This window comes from Haliaeetus leucocephalus, unplaced genomic scaffold (assembly GCF_000737465.1).
Source record: "Haliaeetus leucocephalus isolate CR32 unplaced genomic scaffold, Haliaeetus_leucocephalus-4.0 Scaffold495, whole genome shotgun sequence".
NCBI lineage: Eukaryota > Metazoa > Chordata > Aves > Accipitriformes > Accipitridae > Haliaeetus > Haliaeetus leucocephalus.
In genome coordinates, this window is record NW_010972931.1 from 6778334 (window position 1) to 6803620 (window position 25287).

At 42.0% G+C, this 25287-nt stretch overlaps 1 protein-coding gene across 1 annotated transcript in view; it reads left to right on the forward strand.

The window, feature by feature from the left end:
• Nucleotides 1-25287, forward strand: part of RFX8 (RFX family member 8, lacking RFX DNA binding domain) — a 28663-nt gene that overhangs the window by 117 nt on the left and 3259 nt on the right. Inside the window, exons 2-14 of the mRNA XM_010575720.1 lie at nt 3316-3439; nt 6208-6269; nt 7742-7828; nt 11779-11841; nt 13355-13418; nt 14432-14560; nt 14646-14723; nt 15245-15358; nt 16007-16157; nt 17606-17664; nt 21869-22025; nt 23629-23723; nt 24910-25024. Of these exons, the coding sequence (XP_010574022.1) occupies nt 3316-3439; nt 6208-6269; nt 7742-7828; nt 11779-11841; nt 13355-13418; nt 14432-14560; nt 14646-14723; nt 15245-15358; nt 16007-16157; nt 17606-17664; nt 21869-22025; nt 23629-23723; nt 24910-25024 (1298 nt within the window). The remainder of the gene's footprint in view (nt 1-3315; nt 3440-6207; nt 6270-7741; nt 7829-11778; nt 11842-13354; nt 13419-14431; nt 14561-14645; nt 14724-15244; nt 15359-16006; nt 16158-17605; nt 17665-21868; nt 22026-23628; nt 23724-24909; nt 25025-25287) is intronic.

Sequence of the window (25287 nt, forward strand, 5' to 3'; positions counted from 1 at the left end):
GGGCGGTCTGCTCTCGCCCCTCTTTTGCGGGGGGGGGTCGTAGAACCTGCCCGGTGGGCTTGGTATAGGGAGGGCAGGAATCTGACTTGTAATGCTTACGGGCAGTTTGGTAGGACAAAATCCTGGTTTGTCGTTAACGGCCCCGGTGCATAAACGGTGCCATAAAAGCAGGGAAAATTCCCCAAAAGTCCATCTCCTACCACAAGTCCTACTGCGGTGGAGGTGGTTTGAGGTGGGGGAAAAGGGGGGGGTTTGTCTCAGCCTGCCCCACTGGCAGGGAGCTGGCCCCCCGACTGCCGTCCGCTCGGCATGATGCTGCCGAGCGGCTGGTGAGGACCACCTGGTGAGGACCACCCCCGGCTGGGACACGCGTGGCTGGTGGGCTTTGGGCTTTCCCGGAGCGTCACGGGAGGCTGCGCGGCCGGTGGTACGCTGGCATTTGGGGGGATGCCGAGTGTTTGACGTTCTCCGAGGTTGCGTTTCCTCGAGGTGAAGCTCGTGGCTGAACTCCTCGGCGAGATGCTTTCTGCGGTGGAGTCAGGTTGTCACCGTCATTTTCTGTTCTTTGCAAAGACTGTCGTCGTGTGACAGCCAAAGAGAAACCAGGGTTACTTTCCTTCTTTCCCCAAGCACAGATGAGTCCAGCTAGTAAACAGCGGCGAAGCTTTGTGCGAACCAGTAACAAGACATACAAACTTTTAACTTGACAGCAAGTAACCTTAAATCTTTCCATTCCCCCTCTCTAATACCTGAGCAGCAGGAGTTAGTCTGTGCTTTTGCTGTGATATAGATACCACTACCCCCGTTTTAAAAGGACTGAAGGAAGACATTCATCCAATGTCATCCAACACGTCTGGGACACTGAATTGTAAATGATCCTTGAAAGGATGAAATGATATTTTTCCATCACAACAACCTTCTCAATCACCTTTTCATGTTTCAAAATTTTAAAATATTCAGCTTCATTTTCCAGTTGGTGCATTGACAATAGCCAGCCAGATTTGGGTCCAGAAATGGTTTAACAGCAGACTTGCAAACCTGGATAATGGCCTGGCTGCCAAGGGTTCACGTGTGACAGCTGGCAAACCCCAAACACCTGGAGCCCATGTGGGGTCCTAGAACCGCTCAGATAACAAACCCCACAGAATGTGTGGGTAGAAAGTGGGGGGGAAATGGAGGAGATGTTTCCCCATGTGCTTTTTCTTTAACCTCCATCTTCCTCCCTTACCACTCTCTCCTGATTTTGTTGTCTTTATCAGTAGTTTTGTTTTGATGCGTGCCATAAATGCTCAGGTTTTGAGAACTTCGGGACTGATAGGCAAGAAGATGAGCACCGTGCTCTTTTCTGTGTGGATTTTTTTTTTCCTGGTAGACAGTATTTTTGTATTATGTGTCAGCACAAAGAATGTGTTTGACTTGTTATTTGAAAAAGGCTGGCAGTTTAATAGACGATAAATTCACAAAATGAAATTCCCAAATATTTTGTCACTAAATAGTTAAATGCTGTGGCAAAACTATTGGCAGAAACCGGCTACTGAAGCATGAATTAATTTCTGCTGCACTTCCAGTGACTCTTGTGGTGTTATACGATGAATTTGGACTTAGGTTTAATCTCCTCTGGGACTGCTCAATTATGAAGGGTTTTGAGACGGTTGCTCTAGAAGAAACATGCATTTCTGCCTGCTGGGAGGCAGAGCTCAGTCAGGACCCTTATCTAGAATAAATTCCGTTTACCCTTCAGCCCCTTGAGGGGAAATACCCCATTAGCGCAGCAGATCCCCTGTCTTTGGCGCAGGTTCCTGCTCATGCCTAGCCGTGGAGCGTTTACTTTTGGGTGGTGGGGCTGGAGGTGGTGAGGAGCTGGCAGGGACCCCAGCCCCGGCGCTGGGGTTGGTGGATGAGAAGGTGGGCTCCGAGGAGGTAAAAGCGAAGTATTTCGGGACCTTGTGCTCCGGAGAGGGAAACCTGGGGGGAGGCAGTCAGCCTTCTTCCCTGCAGAAAGGGGGGGGGGTGTGAATAAAAGGTGAGGTAAGACATCGTCTGGCTGCACAGAGATCATCTTCTTGCTCAGTCCGTTCTAGCAAGCCAGTTTGAAGACATTATCCAGTATCTACTGCCAAGACAGCTAATACGGACAGATAAACGCTGGGTCACCTGAAATCGGGCTACTAATAAAAGAGAGGATGCTGATTTAAAATCCAACTGACTTATCTCACCTGGTGATTATGAAAGGCCTTGCTTTCTCAGCCAACTCGATTATCAGTAAAGACACAGTGAGTAACTGGCACTGTGCTGCAGTAACATTCAGCTGATAAATTAATTAAATATGCGTAAATAATTTGGTATAACGGAAGCGGAGTCAGAGTAAGAAAACACTGTCATACGATCAGTGTGTCATGCTTTGAAAATTAATGTCTCTGCATCTTTGTTCCTGGATTTGTACTGCAGGAGACTGTTATCTTCTGACATCGAAACTGTTGGCATTATCTCCTAATTAAAGGTCTTCTTTTTCTGGTGAAGATAATATCTTAGGCTAATAAGTAACTAAGTTTATGTCTTCCTCACCTTATTCACACTAGTAGTTGCATTTACTTGACTATGGCCATTCTGATAAGCAGGATGAGTAAGGGATTCGGCCAAAAGATAAGTATTTAAAAACCTAAATGAGTTTCAGTCCCGGCAGTTCTGTTACATAGTAACTGTAGATTAAAATTCTGCTCTCTTACTAAACTTGTGCTAAGATCAGTGAGGTTGTATGAGAACAGAATCTGGTCCTTCTTAGTTTGTGCACTCTCCATCCCAAAACACCATATTGCACATTTTAGATGGAAAAATGCTCATATTATTACCTTTGGTATAGTGGAGACCTTTCTAATTAGAAGATCAAAGTTACATCCTTTGATATAACAACAGTTACCATATGAGAGATGCTAATGCTTATCGTATTGGTGTTAATGTTACAATGATATTACTAAGTTGTATTTTTTAATTAAAAGTGATGAGATGTAGTTAATTTCTTAGCAGAGTCTCACATGACCTCTCTTACACTTTGGAAACAAGGAAAGTGGAACTTTAGAAGTTAAAAACAAACTTAGAATATATATATATGTATGTATGTGTATTTGAAAATGTATAATTTTTTCCCAGAATACAGATTAACATAGAAGTAGTAGCTCTCTTTTTGATTCTACGCTTCTATAAAACCAGAGTAATAATTACAGAGTTCGTTGTAAACCTGATGATCTATTAAAATCACAAGCTAACAATTCTTTCTTCTAATTCTGACATACACCAATTGATGCTTTTGTTTTAAAGGATAGCTGATAATTTCTATCTTTGTGAAGGATGCACTGTACCCCGTTGGCTACTATATGAATTGTATATGGAAAGCTGCAGCCCAAATTCCAAGTATCAAGTAAATTCAGCCACCTTTGGAAAGGTACAGAGTAGATAGAATATATAAGATAAGAAGCAGAGATACCTGAACAGAAAATCTGGTGGTCAAATATACACACTGCATATCAAAAGAGATTAAATAACAGAGAAGAATGAATAAGTAATGTATTATGCTTGTGTCTTTTCTAATATATTTCTGGTAAGCCCTCATGTAGACACTGTTATACTAGAGAAAAGAGTATTGTCTGTGATGGAGTTTATTTTCTTCAGGGAACCAGTGTATGTTACTCTAGCAAAGATTTCTTTTGCCAATATATTTTAGAAAGCTTTACCAGGGTAAACAGCGGAAGGCTAATAAACTTGTCCTGAGGAGCGGATTCTTCTGTCCTTAAAAGACCCCTTTAGTTGTTACATAATTTATACTATCCTTTTTAAGTATCCTTGGGGAGATTTTGCTCCAAACACACCCTAAAAATGTTGTTACAGAATCATCCAAGCAAAACAAATGCAGATGTAAAACCCAATCTCCTTTAAACAGTTCCACTCTTCTAATACATGGCGGCTGATACAACCCACAGAGCAATTACCACTTAGAAATCCCAATTGCAACAAACACTCATAGCTATTCAACTTCATTTATCAAATTAAGGAAGATAGAATGCCTTGTGATTATTTGTTGCTCAAGACTTTCTTTTTCAGGATTTCCTATTTTTAGCACTAATATTATTCTGTTAGTGCCCATGGGAAGAGCTACTAAGCATCATTTTAACACAAAGCCAAAATAATATAAGTAAAACTTGCACCTGAAATCAATTTCATTTGTGCGGATAACCTCGTTTTAGGAATGATTTCTCTCAATTCAGTTGAATCTAATTTTTTTACTGGATAAGTTAAATCACTTTTACTTAAAATTAAGATTTGAGTGGGTGATCCAGTGTGATTTATTACCATAGCTCAATGGATCACCACCCATCAGCCAAGCTCATGGGTAGAATTTGCCTGGCTCAGTGTACATGTCTGCCATGAGACTAGTCACCTTAAAATCTCTTGTTAGCCAACGGAGAGAAATAAGGAGTTACACATGATTCCTCTCACTCTAAATGAGTTGTCTCGGGCAGATCAGGGGAATTGTGCCTCGGGACTGCCTGTTTTTCTCCATTGGCTACAGAGTTCTGCAGCGACTAGCTTAGACATCTCTACCCTGTAACCACGTAGGTAAGGTTAATCCCATCCTGTCTGTACACTTTCAGGTGCTCCAGCATGATTGAGTTACCACCTGTAAGCTAAGCCTTCTTGTGGTTTAAGTTAATGCATTTTACTTTTAAGTTGGGACAGGCATGGATGAAGCATGAGTCTGGTCACGCAGAAGAGCTTAGCTGATGAGCCATAGCTGCTATAGGTTGGTGCTTGCAACTGTTTGCTCACAGCCTTGACTGACCCAGTGCATTGCGGTGCAAGTTAACACCTCCCGAGTGAGCAAACCGAGGTGCAGCTCCCCAAAGGCTTGAAATGGTCCGTCCTTCTGCAGCAGGAGGTGGGACCGTGCAGCAAGAGGCTGAGGAGGGCAGGAACGGCAGCAGCCCTGGTTTATACTAAAGATGCACATGTAATCAGTTACCACTGCCTAGCTAATGGGCTGAGCTATTAATAATTCATCAAGCTGTAGTAACCTGACTGCATTACATGCGTGTGGAGTGTAAAGGATTTTGCAGTCAAGCCCCGTCTGAATCAAACCGTGATGATTTAAGACACAACTAATCTCATCTGCCCTATCCCTCTGCCCAAATACACTGCCATCTCTGTAGAAGAGGCAGTGGGAAGAAGTATGTGTCTCATGCCACAGAAAGCCCGGATTCACAGGCTGTCCTTTTAGGAGAATGGGGTTATGCTAAAACACCAGCTTGGGAAAGGGAGCAGCTGGGGTGGGTGCACAGAGAGACGTGCAAAGAACAGGACCACTCCAACACCGTTGAAACCGGAGGTGCACGTTAGTGTGACTTGGGGCAATTTGTCCTTCAGCAGACCTTTGGACCAGCAAAGTGCACCTTGCACAAAGTCCAAGCTTTGTGCTGCTGAGTGGAGGCTCCTCTCGCTCCTTGCTAACGTTGAGTACTCGATCCTCTGTCCCTGCTATATAGGGAATGTTAGCTCCAGCTGTCCTGGGTTAGTCTCTGCCTTCACAGAACAGCTCATGCAGAATAATCATACTGAAGTGGATTATTACCCTGACAGTATCTTATTACTCTGTAGGGCCTAACCTTGACAGATGCCGCCTGACCTCAGTTCACATTTACCACTGTGGTGGTCAAAGGTTGCTTTGCAGCTTGATGATTCAGGTCCTTTTAAAACAGATAAGTCAGGCCCTATCCTGCAAGTGCTCCTTGCGTGAGTGAGTAGGTAGGTGAAGTGCCTTGAGTGAGTAAGTCCTACTCGAATGAGTAAGACTTGCAGGACTGGCAGAGTACTGGAGAATCACGGCACCTTCCCGTTCCCGTAGCTGATATACCCCTCCTGAATGTGGGTGGTCTCCTGGTGTGTGCACTGACTGTGTTTCAGTGCAAGGTAAAACAGACTAGTCTAAGAAAGTGCCTACCTGAGGGAGGTAATCCCTTAAATTACTTAGCTTTTGATCCGCAAAAGCCTGATTGAGTTCGGTTTAACAGTTACCATTTGAGAGATAAGAACAGGTATTAGCCTGCAAATGGTGGAAAGCAAAAGAAGTGATTAAGGAGGAAAAAATGTAGCAGATACATTTTTGCATTTTAGAATGAATTTGCCAAGTATCTCTAACTTTCTGTTTGGTTTTTTCAGCTTATTCGGTTAGTTTTCCCAGGTCTGGGGACAAGAAGGCTGGGCACAAGAGGGAGTACCAGGTATTGGTTTTGCTCCCTTTGTTTAAATAAGTTATTTATAACTGTTCTAATAACATTTAAAAATGGCTGAATGTTCAGCTCCAGCACTGTAATACAGCAGCTGAACTGTTGGCTGCAAGTCTGTAGTACGTGGCAAGATCCATATTGGTTTCTGATGTCACCAAGTACATTAAAATAGAGTTAATTCCATGAAGATCACCGCATCAGAGCTGCTTTGGTAGGGCATGAATTCCAGATCAGGCTGGTTTTTAAAAAATGAGTGCTCCAATTTGTACTGGCTATTACAGCATGGCTTGCATGAGGCATCTGCCAGACATCACAACCTTACTCAGAGCTCTTGAGACACCAGGTCAGGAAAGCCTGGCTCCGGGAAGCACAGGAGTGGCATCTGTGATGAATGTCTGTGTTGTTCTTTTCACCCTCGCACATATCTGTGGAGTGACCCAGCATGCACTGGTGGTCAATGGAAATGCTGTGAACAGTTTAAAACCATTTAAATCAGACCACCTCAGATGCTCCTCCTCCATTCCTCTCTTCCCGTCCCTCTCTTCTTCTAGAGCACGGAGAGTTCGATACTCTTCCATTGATTCAATGTCCAAACTTATGATCATATTCTGAACATCCAGAAAAGGGATGTTTTAAGGGCACTGAGAGACAATAATTTCACAAGCATTTTGAGTAGCTGTCAAATACTGGGTTTGAGACTGGCATGCCCTTACTTGACCTGCGACTTTTCTCCACTAGTCTGGACTTGCTATCAGCTTGATCCAGCAAGGTCCTTTATTTTGGGAGTGCCTCACCACAGACACTCCCAGGCTTCTCCTCATAGCTGGCAGGATTTGGGATGGTGCGTGATAGCCCCCAGCCTCCGTGCTCTCTCTTCCCATAGCAGAAGGCTCGTGGCCCAAACCCACTGCACTGCTCCCCTGGCTTCCCAGTGACCCAGCTGGCAGCACCTCGGTAGCAGGGATGGCGACTCCGCTGCTCACCAAGGTCAGGATAAACCTTAGAGAAGGTCTAGTGGGCTTCTTGAGTTTTTGCTTGCCATAACTACTGATGGCCCATCCAGTCCCTAAGTTACTGTGAATGGCTGCGGAACAACTGCACTAAATCCTTCCACTTCCATGGGGATACGGGGAAATTCCGTCAGCTGAGACTCTGGTCCCTGACTTCACTAACAGTCCTGTACAAATCTGTTGCACCCCATTCACTGGCTTAAGTTTTCTCATTCAGAAGAAGGTACCTTTCCAGGGCAAAAACTGTTAAAAAGAGTTTGTAAAGAGTTTGTGTAATTATCTTCTGTTGGGAAAATAAATTTTCAACAGAATTTTAAAAAAAATGTAGCTTTTTTTAACTTGGTCTTTTCGTTTAAATGGAACAATCACCTGCTTTCAAAGGAGGAATATAAATTATTTGCTGACTTGTTGAATATCATATGGTTGTCAGCTCATCCTTTTTTTTTTATTTTCTAGGTATCATTATGATGGAATAGCTATCAAGAAGAACTCTTCCTTTTATGCACGTTATTGCTCTCTTCTGTCTGAAAAAAATTATCACAGGTTTGTTTTTTAAAATGTTTTAATCATAAAATGTCACATGACAGTCTCTATATTGGCTGTACATGAAAGTCTGTAAATCATGTGTTGAACATTGACAACAGTATTACATTTTTCTTATTATTATACACACTATAAAAGTTCTGTGCCATTAAGTGCTGCACCCTAGTAGAGAAGATCCATTTTGAAAACATGCCCTACCTAATCAGACTTCCTTGAACTGGACATTTTAGCCACGTAGATCTTAAGAGCAGGAACTCGTGCCAAACCTAAAAGAAGACCTTAATATATTGAGACTCTAAAAGGGAGCTCAGATAAACATATTGAAATCGTTTCATGACATTCTGTCACCTTCCTTATGAAACAGGCTGAAGAGACATGTATTAAAGTATAAACAACTGCACTGTTTTGAAAAGTCCTACACCCAATCATGTTATCTGGGGTTTTTTACTACTTGAAACAATGAGGCATATTACTTTGAAAAGACTTCCTTTGTTTTAAAATTTCAGATTTAAAAATCACCTCTTGTCAGGGAACAACAATGAGAAAATGTATAAGATGAGTATAAATTCATTGCAAAACTTAAAGTCTAAAAATAATTGATGAACCTAAGATACTTTGGCAGACTAAAGTGTAGACATGAGCATGGGCCAGCTGTGGGCAGGAGAGGAAGAGTTCTCATGGTTAAGCTCATGGTTGAGATAAACAAACCACAGGCTTGCCTTTCTCCCCAGAAAAAAGGAAGGGAAATGCTGCCATTCCGTAACAGTTTTACACTCCTTTTAAATGCACAGAATAAGAAAAATAGGTGCAGTCTATGCCTTGGACTTTGGAGACCGGGCTGCTATCCTCACTGTCTTACAGCCTTGTACATTACTTTAATGTGTATATGGATAAACTCTGTGCTTTGATTTCCATTCTTTAATATGGAGGTACAGCATTTTTCTATAGCATGAACGTTAGAGGGATACAAGTCAGCCTATTAAGCACCCAGATAGTCTGGTGATGATGAAACTGTTTCAGTGTCTGTGATATTTTATATTATAGTTACTTAATTGAGTGCACGCTCTGCAAGAGCATGGAAAAATTATACCCATAGGTTTGTTGCCTTTCTCCACGGGTTTTATAGCAGAGTGACATTGCAGAAGTCCATAGTGACAATGGTAAAGAATGGGACAGGGCAGAGGATCAGGTTCTGCGGATGATCAAGTGGCAGTCGGTTGTTGTGAGACCAAACAAATTATTCATAGGGAACTCGAGGCTCATTTCCCATGAGACCCTTACGGAGGTGATAACCTTCGCTACCCCTACACCCGGTGTAACCAGAACAGGCCCAAGATTTGACATCCGAAACAAGGAAAGGTCTTGGCCACCGTTCAAGGAATCCTGCATGTCTCTAGCTGAGTCTCTGCTGGTCTGTCTTCTTCAGGGAAAGAAAGGTGTTTCCCTGCAGCTTCACTTGAAAACAGCAATCTTGCTGGGCATGGTAGGAGAGCTTCTAGTTCTGGTTGTAGAAGAGATGAGAGAGAGAACAATTTGAATTGCTGCTCTTTTTCCTCCCAGCATAGAAACATGAAGAAAAATTACAAAAAGTAGGAGGAACCAAAGAAGCAATGTTGACTAAGTCCAGGCCAGGTACAAAAACAAGGACTTCAGCCGCTGCTGGGAACCAGAAGCACCACGTATGCCAGCATAGCTGGTGGCCTTGGCCCTCCTCATGGAAATGAGCCATGTTCTCTGATGGGCCGGGGAACACGCTATAGCCCATGCGTAACTGCAGGAGAGCCGCGGCACGGGCTGCCAGCCTCCTCCTCCTCCTTCTCCACCAGCTGCCAGAGGTGCCCACCCGGACACCTACTCCTAAAAAACTATATTTAATTTGGTCAAACCAAGGAAAAGGAGGTGTATTCCAGGGAAAGGGCTGACATCAACCAGCCATCTAGTGATCTTGGTATAGTTTCTTGGGATAACTTTTCAGATTTAAGAAAAAAAATCAAAATATAAAGATCGTATTCAGACAGAGATCATCTTTCTAGTTGCAATAGAAAAGTCTCTTAACCACAAAATTACCTTCCTTCATTTAAGACAGTTATAAGAAGTCACTAAGCTGTTGTGTAAAGCCAGACAACTGAAATTAGAACAGCTGCCACTCTAAATGCAGCCACGCGTCCCTGTCCCAAGCCAACATGCAGGCCCACAACACCGGGGCAGCTGGGTGTCACGATTACTTCTTAGTGTCTGATAAAGGACAGCAGGAAAAAACAGGGTGAAAGCAGTAAAAAAGCACAAAACACAGCCAGAGAAGCATGAGTAGCACAACTCTGAAAGAAATAATTAGGTCACATACAAAATAAGCAGCAGTTTCAACCAAGTGAGTGAGTTTGTTTCCATCTGTATCGAGTTTTGTACGTTCTTTGTGAATAAATAGGAACACATCAAGGAAATACCTCATCTTTACTGTCCTCTCAGTAGGCTTCAGTACTTTTTGAAATCAGAATGAATTTTTCATGATCCAGTGAAGTTGATAAAACCAGCGATGGCAAATTCTAGATTTTTTTTAAATAGAAAATTGAAATTTAGAAAAAAAGTAATGAAAACTTGAAGACTTTTCTATCTGCGAGAACAAATTTTATTCTCGTGGAGGTAATCATATAATTGCAGCAGGAGTATTTGACCCATAACATCTCCATTTTTGAGAGTGTGTTGGTATGGAAATTTCCAAATTACAGTGAAGAAGATTTTTAATATACCATTTCAGTGCAGTCCAAATGATGGTCTGTGGACCAGACCCTGCTAATGGGATATACTTCTCTGGCTTGTTGCCATTTCCCTCTGGCAGAGACAGGGGATGTGTTTGAGTAGTGAACATGTCCTAAATAATTATTGCTCCTTCCCGTGCCTGAATAGAGTCCAACATGCACCTGGGGGGAAGGTGGAACGAGGAACCCAGTTGAGAGACCAAGGCATCCACCCAGCCTGTGGGCTGGTGAAGAAAGGGATAGTTTCAAAACTATGATCCACTCCCTCTAATTACTGAAAAGAATATTTCTTGACCATATTGAGATAGTCGGCAATTGGCATGGTGCTGGTAGTGAGGAACTAGACCCATGAAGGATCTGGCAGGTTGGGAGCTGTGCTTGTTGCTGTCATAGAAATGGCAGTATGATTAGAATGGTTTGCCTTCGACTACAAAGAAGGCATTTGCCTTTTGATAGTCAGGAGGGCCTCACGTGTTGGCTGGGTTGGAACACGTTCACACGAGGAGTGATGAGGATGCTCTTATACAGCACCTGTGAGCTGGTTTGTTTAGAAATCTTGGATTTTTTGAAGACATGTCTACCACAGCTCTGATGATGATGTTATGAAAGTAGTGTAAATAAACACAACTGTAATCGATCAGATGTCCAAATGTATTACGGAGATGTAAGGGAATATGGTATTTACTGATTTGCACCACAATAGGATGCCCTCTAGGAATGGGAGCTTTGAGGACAAGCTCTCCCTAAAATGGTACTTGCTCTGGCTCGGAGTACAGCAGTGTTAAAAAAATGCCGGCAAATTTTGGTTTCGTAAGAGTTACTTTACGATTCTAGTAGTAGGGAAGGTTTGGGCTTCTGACTTCCTAGTGAAGCAAACCCATGATTTTTTAATAAAAAAAATCTGATATGATTCTAGCAAATTAGCTTTTCTAATCTCAGTGTGATCTGACAGTCAAGAGCATGCACATTCACCACCCTCCCTCCTTTCATTTTCCCTTTGTCCTTCCCGTTCGCCCCCTCTGTTAGTCTTTTTGTCATCCCCGCCATTGTGTTTCCCATTTTAGCTCTAGTTCCCAACCCATAGCATCATCCAAACTCTGCAAGAGACACGGCGAAACTCCTCATGGTTTTGCTGTCACCCATTTTCCCCTTCTCCCACCCACCTCCTCTTTCGTGTGTCCTGCCTTTACCCAGGCACCGCTCTCCAGGGGAATCGAGCAGCTCCGCCTGGCAGCCGAGCACCCCCGCGGGCACCCGGTGAGTCCAAACCCCCTTTGCTAACAGCGGGGAGCGCATAGATGTTAGCTTTCCATAGATATTTGCACTTAATTGCCACCGAGCTCCCAGCTGGCTGCTGGGGTGCAGGAGGACCCACGCAGCACCCCTTCTCGCATCCCCGTGTAGGGGGGAGCCAGCCCACCGGAGGAGAGCGATGCTGATACGTGTTGCCATAGTAGCAGCAGCAGAAGATACAGCTGGCCGCCTTCTCGGGGAGAGCAGGAGCTGGAAAATATTAATTAATTTTGTTTCACAGGCTTTGGAAATCTGCAGGAAGGACCCGTTTGAAAGAAGCGTTACAAAACATCTCTACTGACACATTCTTCCCTTTGTCAGCCGCCAACTCTAAAATGTCTGGCAGAAAGAGTCCATAGCGTTGCCAAACGTACCCAACGTGAATGTCGTGCCCTGTCTTGGGCAGCCAGTTTGGTTGTTTCGCTGGAGCACCGCCTTCATGGCAGAGAATAGTGGCAGAGGGAAAAGTAATTTTTCAGGTGGCAAGGGTCAGTCCCGTGGACAGCGGAGAAGCGAGAGGAGGCATTTTCAGTGGCTTGAGTTTCCAAGCAGATAAGCTCTTACATTTTGTCCTCTGTCCCTTCAGGATGTGTGGTGGGACCCTGGTTTATAATACATCACAGCAGTGACACCCAGCAGCCAGATCTGATTAGATAGCCCAAGTGTTGGCAGTCACCAGTGGAAGCACATTTTCTACAAAGCCCCTGCCTGTCACCCTCCAAAATAGCCGAGTCCAAAAGGATCCCGGAGTTTGAAATGCCTCCACAGACAGTGAGCAGGTGTCAGCAGCAGATGGGGGCTTGACTGGGGGAATCCAACTCTCGCAGCACGTCCCTTTTACTAGCAACATTGCCTCTCCCTCCCGCAGGATTAGCCTCAGCAAAACAGGCAGGGAGAGAGGTAGGAGATGATAAAGCAGCCTATTGTGCCTCCATCCCTGACTTTTCAGCCAAAAACCAGCAGTCAAGCCTTTGCAGGTCCAGGTGAATTCTGACCGTGTGGAACCTCACGGCAGGCTTGCAAAGTAAATTGGGGAAAGTCAGAAACAAAATGCCGTGTAACTGATACAGGGTGCAGAAAATGTAAGGACTGTGAAATCAAAGCACAAGGATGACTATACTTTCATTATTTGCATGTTTATAATTATTATTATCATCACTCGAAACAAACTGCAACTACAAATACAAACCCACAACTTTGGTGCAAGGAATTGGAAGACATTGCACTGTTAAATGGCTAATACCTTGCTGTCTTTATAATGAATGGTTCAGTTTTATCTTAAAATTAAGAAATTGGTCTTCAGAATCATTAGAAAATCATGGGGCTGCTGAATGACAGCAAAGATAGCAGGGTTTGTTTCCCAAACGCAGTGCTTCAACCTAGTCCACTGTACCCAGTTTGAGCTCATTTTCTTACTAAATACAGAATAAATTGGTGGGGTTTTTAAAGGGTATTTCTGTTGTATATTTTACCACAGTGGAAACGTCTGCAGTTCTGGAGGTGCACCTGGTTACAAGAGCAATAGCCAAAAAAAAAGAACAGTGAGTTTCAGAGACATCAGGCTTATAACAAAATGTCTATCTGTGTGTTTAATTAGAACTGCTATATACTATGTTCTGATAAAATACAGCTAACCCATCATCTTCTTCAAAATAATATTTGTCTGCATGATGCCACTAAACGCTTACTTCCCCCACTCTTCTTTCACCTGGTAGCTAAATATTTTTCTTGTCTTAACGTCGGCTCAAATAATTTTATCTGTGCTGAGAGCGGAAATTGTGGCTGACAGCCCGGGTTTCGAATATTAGGGGAGTTAGTGGGGCACAGCCTTCCTTGCCTGAGGCCCATGGTAACAGACCCTCATGCTGCTGAGCCGGTGTCTTTTCAATGCTCTCAGAGTTTATTGTCACGATAGGTATTTAAATACTAGGAAACGATTAAGAAAAAAGAGTGCAAGCCCTGCTCACTGAAAAGGGCAGATGCGAGGCTAACCTGTGGCCGTTCTCCCCTAAGCCTGCTGTCATGGGACGGCTGGGGTTGTTGGAAGTCAGCCCGCAGAGCATGAGCAAGAAACTTGTGTGGACCAAAGCGAGGAAAAAAAGGAGAGGCTGGGTGTCTGTCTTATTTTTACGGAGCACTCGGGTGCAGTAATGAGTGCTCTGAAGTGGATGTAATGGCAGCTGATGAGAAATGTGCTGTCACCCCAAGAGCAGAGCCAACTCTCTGCAACCTTATTTAGAAGGTTACAACTGTGACATGAGTGCTATAGAAAAAATATGTGGAAGATATGTATGGCATTAAATATTCACCGGTTTTGAAAAGAAATTCATGTACTGTTTAGCATTTAAATATTTAGTCAGCCATGCTTGTTTCTTTCATGCAACCCTCTATCCTAAAAAAAAAGGACAAGCATTCCCCTGAAGAAATACATCTTATTAAAAAATCATGTTATACAATTTCAAGAAAGTACTTAATACCTTTAACAGAACTGACAAAATAATTGTGATTTTTTTTTTTTATTGTTCAAAATAAATTCTGATGCATTGAGAGCAAGAATTTGCACTGTTCTCCATCTGTCGTTTATGTGAAGACTGAACAAGAGAGATTTCAGTACCCTTGGCCTGAATTCAACAGATTCTATCTTTTGGAGCAAGAGCTAGGCAAGAAATACCCTTATGAAATGGTACGTTCAAGTATTCGGTCAGCAAGCGAGTTAGCTCTTTGCCTGCGTGATCTTTTTGTACCCTCTTTTTGGTTACCTTCTCCAGGTTGTACTGCTTGCCAATGAGTACTACAGCCATTGTCAAGATATTTTACATATGGTGAGAAAGAGCGAGCTTGACAAGGTATGCCTTTGCTTTTATAACACTCATTCTGATGACAGCAAACAACTCTAAGGATAAAATTGTTTCCGTGTAGCTTATTTATGTGATGGTTTGATCTAAGGTAGATAATCATTTATAGACAAAAGGAGCATTCAGTCAAATTATTTGGGAATTCTTAATTAACGCAACATGCTCCGAGAATCTGAGTTTGTAGGCATATCCTGAGCACTGCTGGCACGTCAACAGGTCTGAGCCCAGCACAAAACACAAGGCCACGGACACATATCTTTCATTATATCCGCATATCCACAGCACAATTCTTTGTTTCTCTCCTCTTTCTTACGCTGCCTTGTGAGGATCAGCTTGTTGCCCCAGGATGCTTCCACTTACGCTGGAGCCCGGCCAGGATGGGGCCAGGCAAAGACCCCAGCTCCACGGTCGTTCTTTTGCTTCTGTACTTACATGTGTTGTTTTACTGAATTACGCTTCACGTTTTGCAAGTGTAAAATCTGTCTTAATTCATGAAGGACTTTGTGCGACAGGTGGAAGACTGTATCATGTCATTCTGGAGGTCTCTGCAGCCTGAAAGAATAGCACTGATGTCCTTGCCAGATGTATGCCAGCTGTTCAAAAGCTATGATAGGCAGCTCTTCAAGGTACTGTAGACACACTTGTTTGTTGTAATGATGTTATTATGTGTCTGTGTCTTTCTGGTAGTTCTACCTGAGGAGAAGGGCCAGCTGTTCGTTGTGTGCTGTACAATGGGATTTTCATTCCTACTTCAAGTCTGTTCTTTGGCTTCTTCTGAGACAGCACAGTATGGATTTTGAAAGGAGCCAGTGGAATTTGAGATAACTTCCATTTTGCTGCTACATATTCCTTTGAAAGTCCCTAATGCCAATGGAGTATGCTGTTATGGTCTGTGGTTCTGGCATGAGGTTATGTGACTGAAATTTCAACTGATAGCTGTTCTCCAAATTACAAGAGTTGTTTTTTCCACTGAGAACACTACTGCATTTCTCTGTGACATTCCACATAGAAATATGCAGTTTTCTGATCAAAATAATTTGCTCCTTATTTAAAGCAGCTCATTAAGTAGTGTCTAGTAATTAATTCAGGAAATGACATTTTATTGTCAGGATCTTTTTCCTTCTGCTAACAAATGTAGCTTAGTTATTGCTTAATTGGAAGAAAAAAACAGGCTGCTTTACATTTACACTTAAACCATTAACACAATTTTGTTTCATGCTGCTGTAAATATCTGTAGTACACCAATCGTGCAGCTCCATGCATTTGTATTCTAGGAGATGGAGAACATTCTACTTTATGATTTCCTGGAGGAGATGCCTGTGCAACACATGAAGTCAATCAGATTGTTCAGTAAAAATGTTGAACTTTGGCTGCTTAACGCTTTGGGCGAGTTTCCATTACCACTCCAAACATCCAAATCTAAAGGTATGTTTGAGTAATAGAGAGATTTTCATAAAATAATCTTTGCTTAAAGAAGATTGTGCAGAGGAGATTGTGTTACAAGACTCTTACAAAAAGTATTTTAAAAACTTTGATAGCTGATGTAACTTCAATAGTAGTGAGGACTAGAGTTAGTTGGAATACAGTTAAAAATAGTCTCAGATAACATGTGAGAACAAATTTAAGCCAAAATTATTCCCAATTCATGGTAAATTAAACTGCGCCTGAATCTTTTTAAAGATCTGTCTCTTTCATGACCACTTTGGCTGTGTAGATGATTGAATAATATGCAGTCTGCCCTCTGAAATTTAGGTATTGTTCTGTCTCTTCACCTTGCAAGTGGTTTTATGTAGATAAATTAATTAATGGCTATTGCACAGTTCAATATAAAGGGGAAAAAAGCCATAGTCCCATAGGGAAACTATGACTTTGTCATTAGAGGAGGATTTGAAAAAATCTGTACTATGCAAAGGTGTGTGTGTTTCTAAATATGTACGTATATACGTACATATATATGATGCTGAAGATTCTGGCTAAAACATAACATTGCTCAGTTGCTCATTAAGTGAAGACCAGCTCCTCAGTGGCAAAGCAGTGCTTCTGTGTAGACAAAATATTGTATTAGCATTCATGTGTTCAAGGAATACTTGCAGAAAGTCTTAATTCTGGCTTTTCTTACATTTGAATACTTGACACAACAAACTTAGTAGTGTGTTTTTAATATGTGTGTGCATATTAATGTGATGTAATTAATCAGTTGAGACCCTTTGTGTATACATCCTGGTCTTTCTGGTTTGTACAAACTTCAGTGAAACGGGAATTTTCACTTGAAAACCATTGCCTGTCTACGGAAGTTTGTAAGTTGCTTTATACTCGGTTTTCCTGTAACTAAGAATCACTTACTGTATATTTTATTCTTAAAAAGGATATTCTTGGACCATGCTTGTCATCATTACAACTCATTATAAACAGGAGAAAATAAAACTAAAGAAACCAACTCCTATTAACAGTGCTGCAGAATTATAAATGCATGAAGGCAGAAATGTAAACCCTCTGAACAAAATATAGGAGAGAATTAACATTGTTTTCATTCACCTTAAACCATACATGTAGAAGAGTATTAGTCTTGATTAAGAAGTACTTAATGTAAAAGAATATTGGAAGTATTTTTCCTATGTGTCATGGGCTAACAGATTTGCAGTAAAGGAAGAGCGGTGACCTGGGCAGCTTCTGCTTGCCAGCTTTAAACTGCGAGGGTCCCCAGCGCAGCGCAGCCCATAATACTGGCTCAGTGCTCCTGCTGTGCCCTCCGTTAGCCTCCATACCTCCCCTAGGGATCTACTTTTAACTTAAAAGTTCTGCCTTCATTAACATCTTTTAGACTGTAAAATATTAATGATACGAAACATCTGCTGCTTCTTCTTCTTTAACAGAAGTTACAGTGTTTGTAAGAAGACTCAGGAGAAAGACAGACCTTTCTAACATGGCCAAGGTATGTTCCAGAACCCGTGAAACAAAAAAGCTGGACATCCCATCCACTCAAGCAGTTTGGACTATTTATGAGATGCTCCACTGTAGGACAACAGCAGCCGCAGAGGTGTTCTTAGCTGTACACCGACCATAGTGCAAACCATGCTCACCCTCCTCCCCATCTCTTCCCACACCATAAGTAGGCTGAGGGGCCCTTTTGCTCCTTCTGGATTCTGTGAAAGCCTCTGAGACATGGTCAGTGGTCCCCCATGGAGAGGAGAACACAGTAGCTGGAAGGGTCAGATGCCAGTTTCCAGTATCTTTGCCCAACCATGCCAAAGCCAGTCAGATAACACATGCTGGAGTTATTCTAAAATTGGTTTTACACAGCATCCTGACCACCCTCTCTGACACGTGCCGCAGCAGCCTGCGCAAGGGAAATCACTAATACTCCGGCTGCAGTGAAACTGCGTGATCGAGGAGCAAGCCATGAAGTCTTGAAGGGCACAAGACCCTCACCTTTTTCATGGATCCCAGGGATCAGCTGGCAAAATCTTCTCCATCCTCTGACCGGACAGTGTTGGAAGGAGCGCTGCAGGGTAACGTCTTCTGAACTTTTGTCCTCAGGGTCATCCCTCAGACTGGCTTTTTTCCTTGGGAAGAAAGAGACAAAAATCTCTCTAAAAATTAATATCTCTGCTTTTTGCTCTACAGTATCATTCTTCTCAGCTACAGAGGTGTCTCCAGCAGCTGCATTTTTAACCCTTTGAACACTGCAAAGTAAATTGTTTCATTCAGTGCTGCATTATTATGAGGGGCTGTACCCTCCCTGCAGCATTCCTTCCATTGGTGTCCACGGATACTTCCAAAATCTTGGGTTTTGAGGTGGTCCAGGCCACAAGAGAAGAGATAGGTCATGAATGGGAAAGAAAGCAGAATAGAACAGGTGGTATATTCTCTCCTCTCCTTCAAGCAGCAAGTACAAGATTTTCCCAACATGCTGCCTGGCTTAAATCACTACACTGTGTCCCCACAATAAAGGGGAGGAAGGAAGGGACTGTGGCTTCTTGGATTGCACAGCAGTGCCATGTTCTTCCTTAATAAATGTTTTCTTTATGGGAAAGCTTCATCACCAGCAGCATACAAAACACATACCCCACTTACTGTAAAAATGTTTATAAAACCAGAAAATAATGCACAAACATGCATAGGTGTGCTACCACAGGCAAAAGGTTGACTTCTGTGGAGTGCTGAGCATTCACAGCTCCCATTTACTGCAGCAGCCCTTGGAGATACTAAATAGTTTAAAAGCTCAGCTTCATGTGCTTCTAAACGGTGCTTCTTATGCATTCAAGAACGTGATCCAGCAAGACCACAAGTGCCAACTATTCCCAGTCATTTGCGTTTGATTTGCGTACTCAGACTTTACATCATCCTTCTTGTGCTCGAGCCATGATGTCAAGGGGCTGGTTGTACCTCCTTCCCTGCCTATTCCTAATGTGCGGAAAAGCTGCAGGGAGTCAACATTGGATTTACACCCTCAAGATGTAGGGCAAGAGAATTGCAGCCTAGCTGGGGGCAGCCTCTGGCTGCTCTCCATCCCCTTTACACTGTTTAACCGGCACAAAGTGAACTTGGCAGACCTGAGAATCAGGGTCAGATCTACACTTAGAGCTGAGCACATTCTGAGCCTGGTTCTTGTTCATGCTAATGAGCTCTTGGCACCGTTCTCACAAGTAGATGACGTTTGCACCTTCTCTAGAGCCTCTTTAAAATACAAGGGAAGGGCAAAGGAGTTCCAGTGTACCTGATGATTAGTCCCATCGGCAATTTAAAACCAATAGTTTCAATAAGTGAAATTATGTAAGTCTTGTAAATGAGCATCCCCATAGCCTTTCAGTGGTCACATAGCCTCTATTACAACTTCTGTTAGAGATCTTGCCAAAGCCATGGATACTGGGCTCCAGCAAAACAGGGTAGGAAACAAATACCAGCTAAACCTTCTCCTGCAAATGCATCCCCCTGTTCAACGCACACCAGAAGATGGTTACCTGAACACCACAGGTGTTTAAAATTTTCAGCTTGTGAGAAACATGCAGATGCTTCGTGGGGAGGTGGAGGTCCCTCAGAAAGGACTGCTGAGTGCTTTAGTCAGTCAGACCTGATTCCAGGCTTGTGAGGACTTGTATCCCATTTCCCCTGGTGACCCTCGTCAGATGCTCATGTGAAGCGGGTATGAGTAGAGCAAGTGATACCTCACTCCTCCTCCATTGTACTCTCCTGCCTTCTAGCAATCTGAGATGAAGGTTATACCCACATCTTGGCATTTAATAGCTTGATTTTGGCATCCACAACATCTTGGGGTAGTCAGTTCCCGGGTTTCATAATTTGTTGTGTGAAAAAATACTTTCCTTTATTATTTTAAAATTTCCACCCTCCTTCATGCAATTCTCCCTGCAAACCTCCATCACATCCTTCCTCAGTCATTTCTATCCGAAGCTGAAGTTTATCTTATCTTCTCACATAGGAGTCATTTGATATTTCTAATTGTCATTCTCCGTCTAAAAATGCACCTGGAATTTCAGCTAGAGACTGATGGTCAAAGCAGGGAGAGTGGTCCTAATGAGAAGTACTACGGAGGAGCTCTGCAGCTGCAGCCTCTGATCGGTGTAACCACACCGGCCCTTGTAGAGTACTTTGCAATAATTTAGCCACCTGGTGAGAAAAAAGGAACAATTTTGGCAGGGTCAGCATTCAAAAGGAAAAAAAAAAAGGTAACTTTCCCATCATGTGTAGATAAAGCAGGCTGACAGCTGCTACTACCTGGACATGCAGAAGTAATTAGAGCATAAAAAGGTGCAAATTCCCTGCGAGAAAGGAATGTGAATATGATGCTTGTCATTTCCTGAGGCTGATTCCTGCCTCTGGTAAGCTGTATTTAAGTGTTGTCAGAGCTGGCTCTCAGTCATTTAGAGAATTATATTTAGTATAGTGAAGTGCAATGGCTAAAGGGACCAGTCTAAAATACTGGGGCACGGAGCCAGGTGCTAGCAGCGTACTGAAGATACCGACCCTCGTAGATCCCCGCCTTTGGGTCGTGCGTTCGTGTTGCAAGCAGCAGGTCTTCTTCTGATGCTGGAAACTCCAAGTAAAATAAGAAATAATACTTTAACTTACCTGAAGGGAATTACCAAGTGAGAATCAGAGTGCTTTTGGTATTTCAGTAAAACTAGCAGAATGATGAAAAAGAAAAATGGCCAGATTGGGGATTATGTTTGCAAACAAATGGGCATCTGCATTCACCGCTGTTTGTGGGGTCATGGTAAGCACCTGGTGAATGGGATTTGCTACAGTGTTTATGATTCCTGAAGTTTTTCTGAATTTTACAAAATTATTTTTTCCTCTGGAAGGCCAAACTGGACATGGATTATTCACATAAAAGCCCGAAATTCAACAAAGGCTTTAAGGATCTTGCTAATTTCAGTATAGAAGTCAGAGGCTAAATGTATGGATTAACAAATTTTAACAGATTCAGGTTTAATTTCCTTCACTGTTTTCATCATTTCATCACAAATCTGAAGCAATGTTGTGTGATATTAGCAATTAATTAAAAAAAAGTGAAGAGATGAGGATCAAATGTTGGGCTGAAAATTGTTTGCAAAATCTATGTGAGTAATACTTTTGGGGACAAATATGAAGCCAGATTCATTCACAAATGACTCATAATCAGATAAATGGGATAAAATCCCAAATAATATTAACTAATACCATATTTCTAATGTTATTTTTCCATTCCTAAAGGTTTGGGCAACTTGAGAAAACTTGCCTTTGAATTTAATGGAAACAGGTACTAAGGATAGGTAACACTGAGGGCAAGTTGGCCCTGATACACCATTCCACATTTTAGACAAAATACCATTACTTGGCGTAACTAAATAACTCTAGGCAAAACCCAGTGCCCAGGCAATTGCCCAGATACTTCAAGCATTTTAGCCTTGTCTGCTCCATCACAGACAACGACACAGAGTGTCATTGAGAAGAATATCTCCAGAACACAAAACTCTTGAAGACAACTTAAGATTCATCTCCTTTGATTTTTTTTTTTTTTTTTTTTTCCAGTTCAGAGACTGGTTATATAAAGTCTAGTGTTGAATAAGGGAAGCTGTTTGACCGAGCTAAGGCCTTGAAAAAATGAAAGGCATTAACTGTTTTCTTATTATGTATAGACAATGAGAACAGTCTTGACCAGCAACAGCAAAGTCACTGTTCTGCGATCAGACTTGCATGCTGTCATCGATCAGGGATTTCTGGATGTGCCTGGAAACCTCTTTCAAAAGAAGTTTAGGAGTCCAGAGGAGCTGCAGAGCGACATAGAACTCAAATGTAATATTTTTTTTTTGCTTTATTTTGTCTATCCGTTTAAGCCCTTGCTTGCCATTGTTAAAGCTCCAGTGTTTCCTCTTGTTTATTCATGGCATCTGCCCTAATGGGAATTACAGTCTTGCTGTAACCCGAAGTGCTGGAAAAGAGCCAATAAAATTGAGAATGGAGCATGTAATATTATCCTTCTAACTTTAAAGGTTAAGAATGAAAGGCTTTCCATTCCGACTCTCTCTTAAAGCTTTCTGTGGCAGCAGGCGTGGGGTTTGTATTACTAAATTATATATCTTCTAGAAAAAGTCTGACAAACAGGGATATTAATTTTTTATTGTTTTCTTTGACAAAAAAAAGAAGTTTTCAAGCATTGCATTTCACTTTTTCCCCTGTTATTAATCAAAGTACACAAAATCATTTCTTGTGGCCAGATTTTAACACATTGTATGCTGACCTGGACGACGACTCGGCCTTTCAGCTTTTGTGTTCTTTCGCTGTATTGCGGCTTGTGGGATCGATGCTATGCTGTAAACAATAAAATACACAGTTTGTATGCAGCCATGACATAATGCATTTGCCAACTTAATGAAAAGGGATGGGACGTAATAGCAAGTTAATTTTTAGATTAATGGGCTTCCATTTAAATTATTAGCAAGAGACGGGCAAGTTGGACCAGGCTGTGCACAGAACTGACGGGGGAGAACCTCAGCTTTTTGTTCCCAGCCCATCACCAACTCGCTTGCTGACAAGGGATGTGCCACGGCCTTTCTGTGGCTGCTTTCAGTGGGAATAATAATTTGCCTTCTTCACAGAACCATCAGCAGAAACATTTAAATAATATTCATATACATCTTAAAAATCAAAACCACTGCGCAGAATGCTCTTATTACATTTGCTCATTATATTAATATATATTAATGTTATATTAATATAATGATATAAGTCCTTCCAAGGTGGATTTATTCCATTCTCTGTTTTCATTGCTTTTCCAAACTGTTATTTATAATAAGCAAGGTTTCACAGACCCTATCCACGTGCCTTCTTGAAGGAAGATGTCTCAGTTAGAAGGGTATAAATTCAGAGAGGTGTCATAGTGATGATGTACCTTTTGGCACTGGGTGGTAAATTCCAATCTTTTGGGGAAACAGCTGCACTGATATGTGGCAATATTATCTATATCTCTATTGGTCTACAGAATATTCTGCGTTTTCTGTTATTGTTTTAAAACTGCTTTTTCCCCCTCAACAGGTAAACCAAGATTATTTTTTTTTCTCAACCGCATAAAATCTCAGAGAAGTAAATTGGTATTGCATATAACCAAATTCCAGCTTTCACATTAGAAATGTTTATTCTTGACACCTTTGCCATGATGACTAGGTCAGTGCAGGTACGGTGGAAATGGACAGAAACATGAATTCTGACTGATTTCAAAGTACGTCACTATTCCTCACTAAAGGAATAGTATAATTATATTAATCAAAATGCTATAAACAGATGTCTTAATATATTTTAAGCTAAAGAGATAAGAAAAAAAACCAGCCAAAAACTGCAGAAACAAACCAAAAAGCACGCCAATCACTTCAAGTAATGATCTCCTTTCTATATTTCATAGGTTTGAACGACTTAATGTCTTTGCTGGCACCTTCCACAGATATTCGGGTTCTCCTGAACTGTGTGTCTTCAAATCTTCAAGCTTTTATCATTCAGGTATAAAATTAATTTAATAATTTCAGAAAAGAAAGAGTGATCATATCATTTATCCTGCTACATGCTGACTGTCACTAGTCTGCAGGAGCTATATTGAACACTAGCAACCTGACCAGACTGCAGATTTGCTTAAATACAATTTATGCATGCTGCAGAAAAAGGGAGAATTAATTGGCATACAAAAATTCCATCTGTGCAAACAACTATGAGCATATTTCTCTGCCTATATCCACTCGGGTGGTTTCAGTATCTCTTCTCATTTCATAGAGACATAACAGTCCCTAATAAAGCAAAATTCAGAAGAAAAATGTTAGTAAAAATGAAGAGAACACTTCATGATTCCTGAAATCATTGATTCATGAAACTGTTGGGTTTTAGCAGGTGGGAGGAGAGTGATAATTTCTAGTAAAATGTCTCCAGCTCTGTGAAAGATTCAAGTATGGTCATCCTCGCATATGAACCTTTCCATAGGTTACCAGCTCTACCACCCCTGTTCCATCACTGATTCAGAATTAGGGGTGGCTTCACGGTACTGCTGCATTCGGTTGGTTGCCAGACCAATTAACTCGGGTCTGGGCAGTGGTTAAAGGTTTTTTGGGTTTTTTTCCCCCTTTCTGAAGAAGCAGGGTAAACTGTACTTCTTTAGCTCGATTATTTCCTTTTTGGTTTTGGTTTGGGGCTTTTTTTGTTTGTTTGTTTTAAATTAAGAATAGTACTTTGCAGTCCTCTGGTGCCTTCATCTCATAGAACCCTCAGCTACCTCATGGGATGGTAGAGAGAAGATGGAGCGGGACTTTTCCTGGGGGTTCACAGTTATAGGGCATAAGGCAATAGACACAAGTTGCAGCAAAGAAAATTTCCAATAGATAAAAAGAAAAAAACAATTACCATGAAAGTAGTTAAGCACAGGAAGAGGTTACCTGGAAAGGCTGTGGAATCTCCATCCTGGAGGTACTCAGAACTTGGCTGGACAAGTCCTGAACTGAGCTGGCCATGCTTTGGACAAGGGGTTGGATTAGATGATGTCCAAAGATCCCTTTCAACCTAAGTTATTTTAGAATTCTAACAAAAAACCCTGTTTGTTCTACCTTTGTATGCAGTCTGTACAGGGAAATAGTCTGCAACACAATAAGGAATTCTTTGAACTGACTTTATCATAAAGCAATTTTTTTTTCTCTACCCGCAGCCAAGCAGGAGTAAAGAGGAGTTTAGAAAACTGGCATCAGATTTTCAGTTGAGATGGAACTTCCTCCTGAGCGCAGTAAGCAAGGCTATGACCCTCAACTACGCGGACAGTTTTGGTAAGTAGGATCTTTGTGACTCTCACCTGATACGCCCCTCCGTGTCCTGAGGTGGCAGAGGCACCAGATCATTTCAGCTGACAAAAATTAACGCTACAGTCCATAAGGGCATCACTTCTTCCTACACCCTTCCTTGCATCAAGCAGCACCATTCACCTGGGGATGTGGCTAGGCAGGTCAGGGAAATGAAAGGGTTAGTTTTCAACCAGATCTGTTTTCTGATCCAAACTCTTAGGATGAGCAGAAGGGAGGAAAGTAGGAGC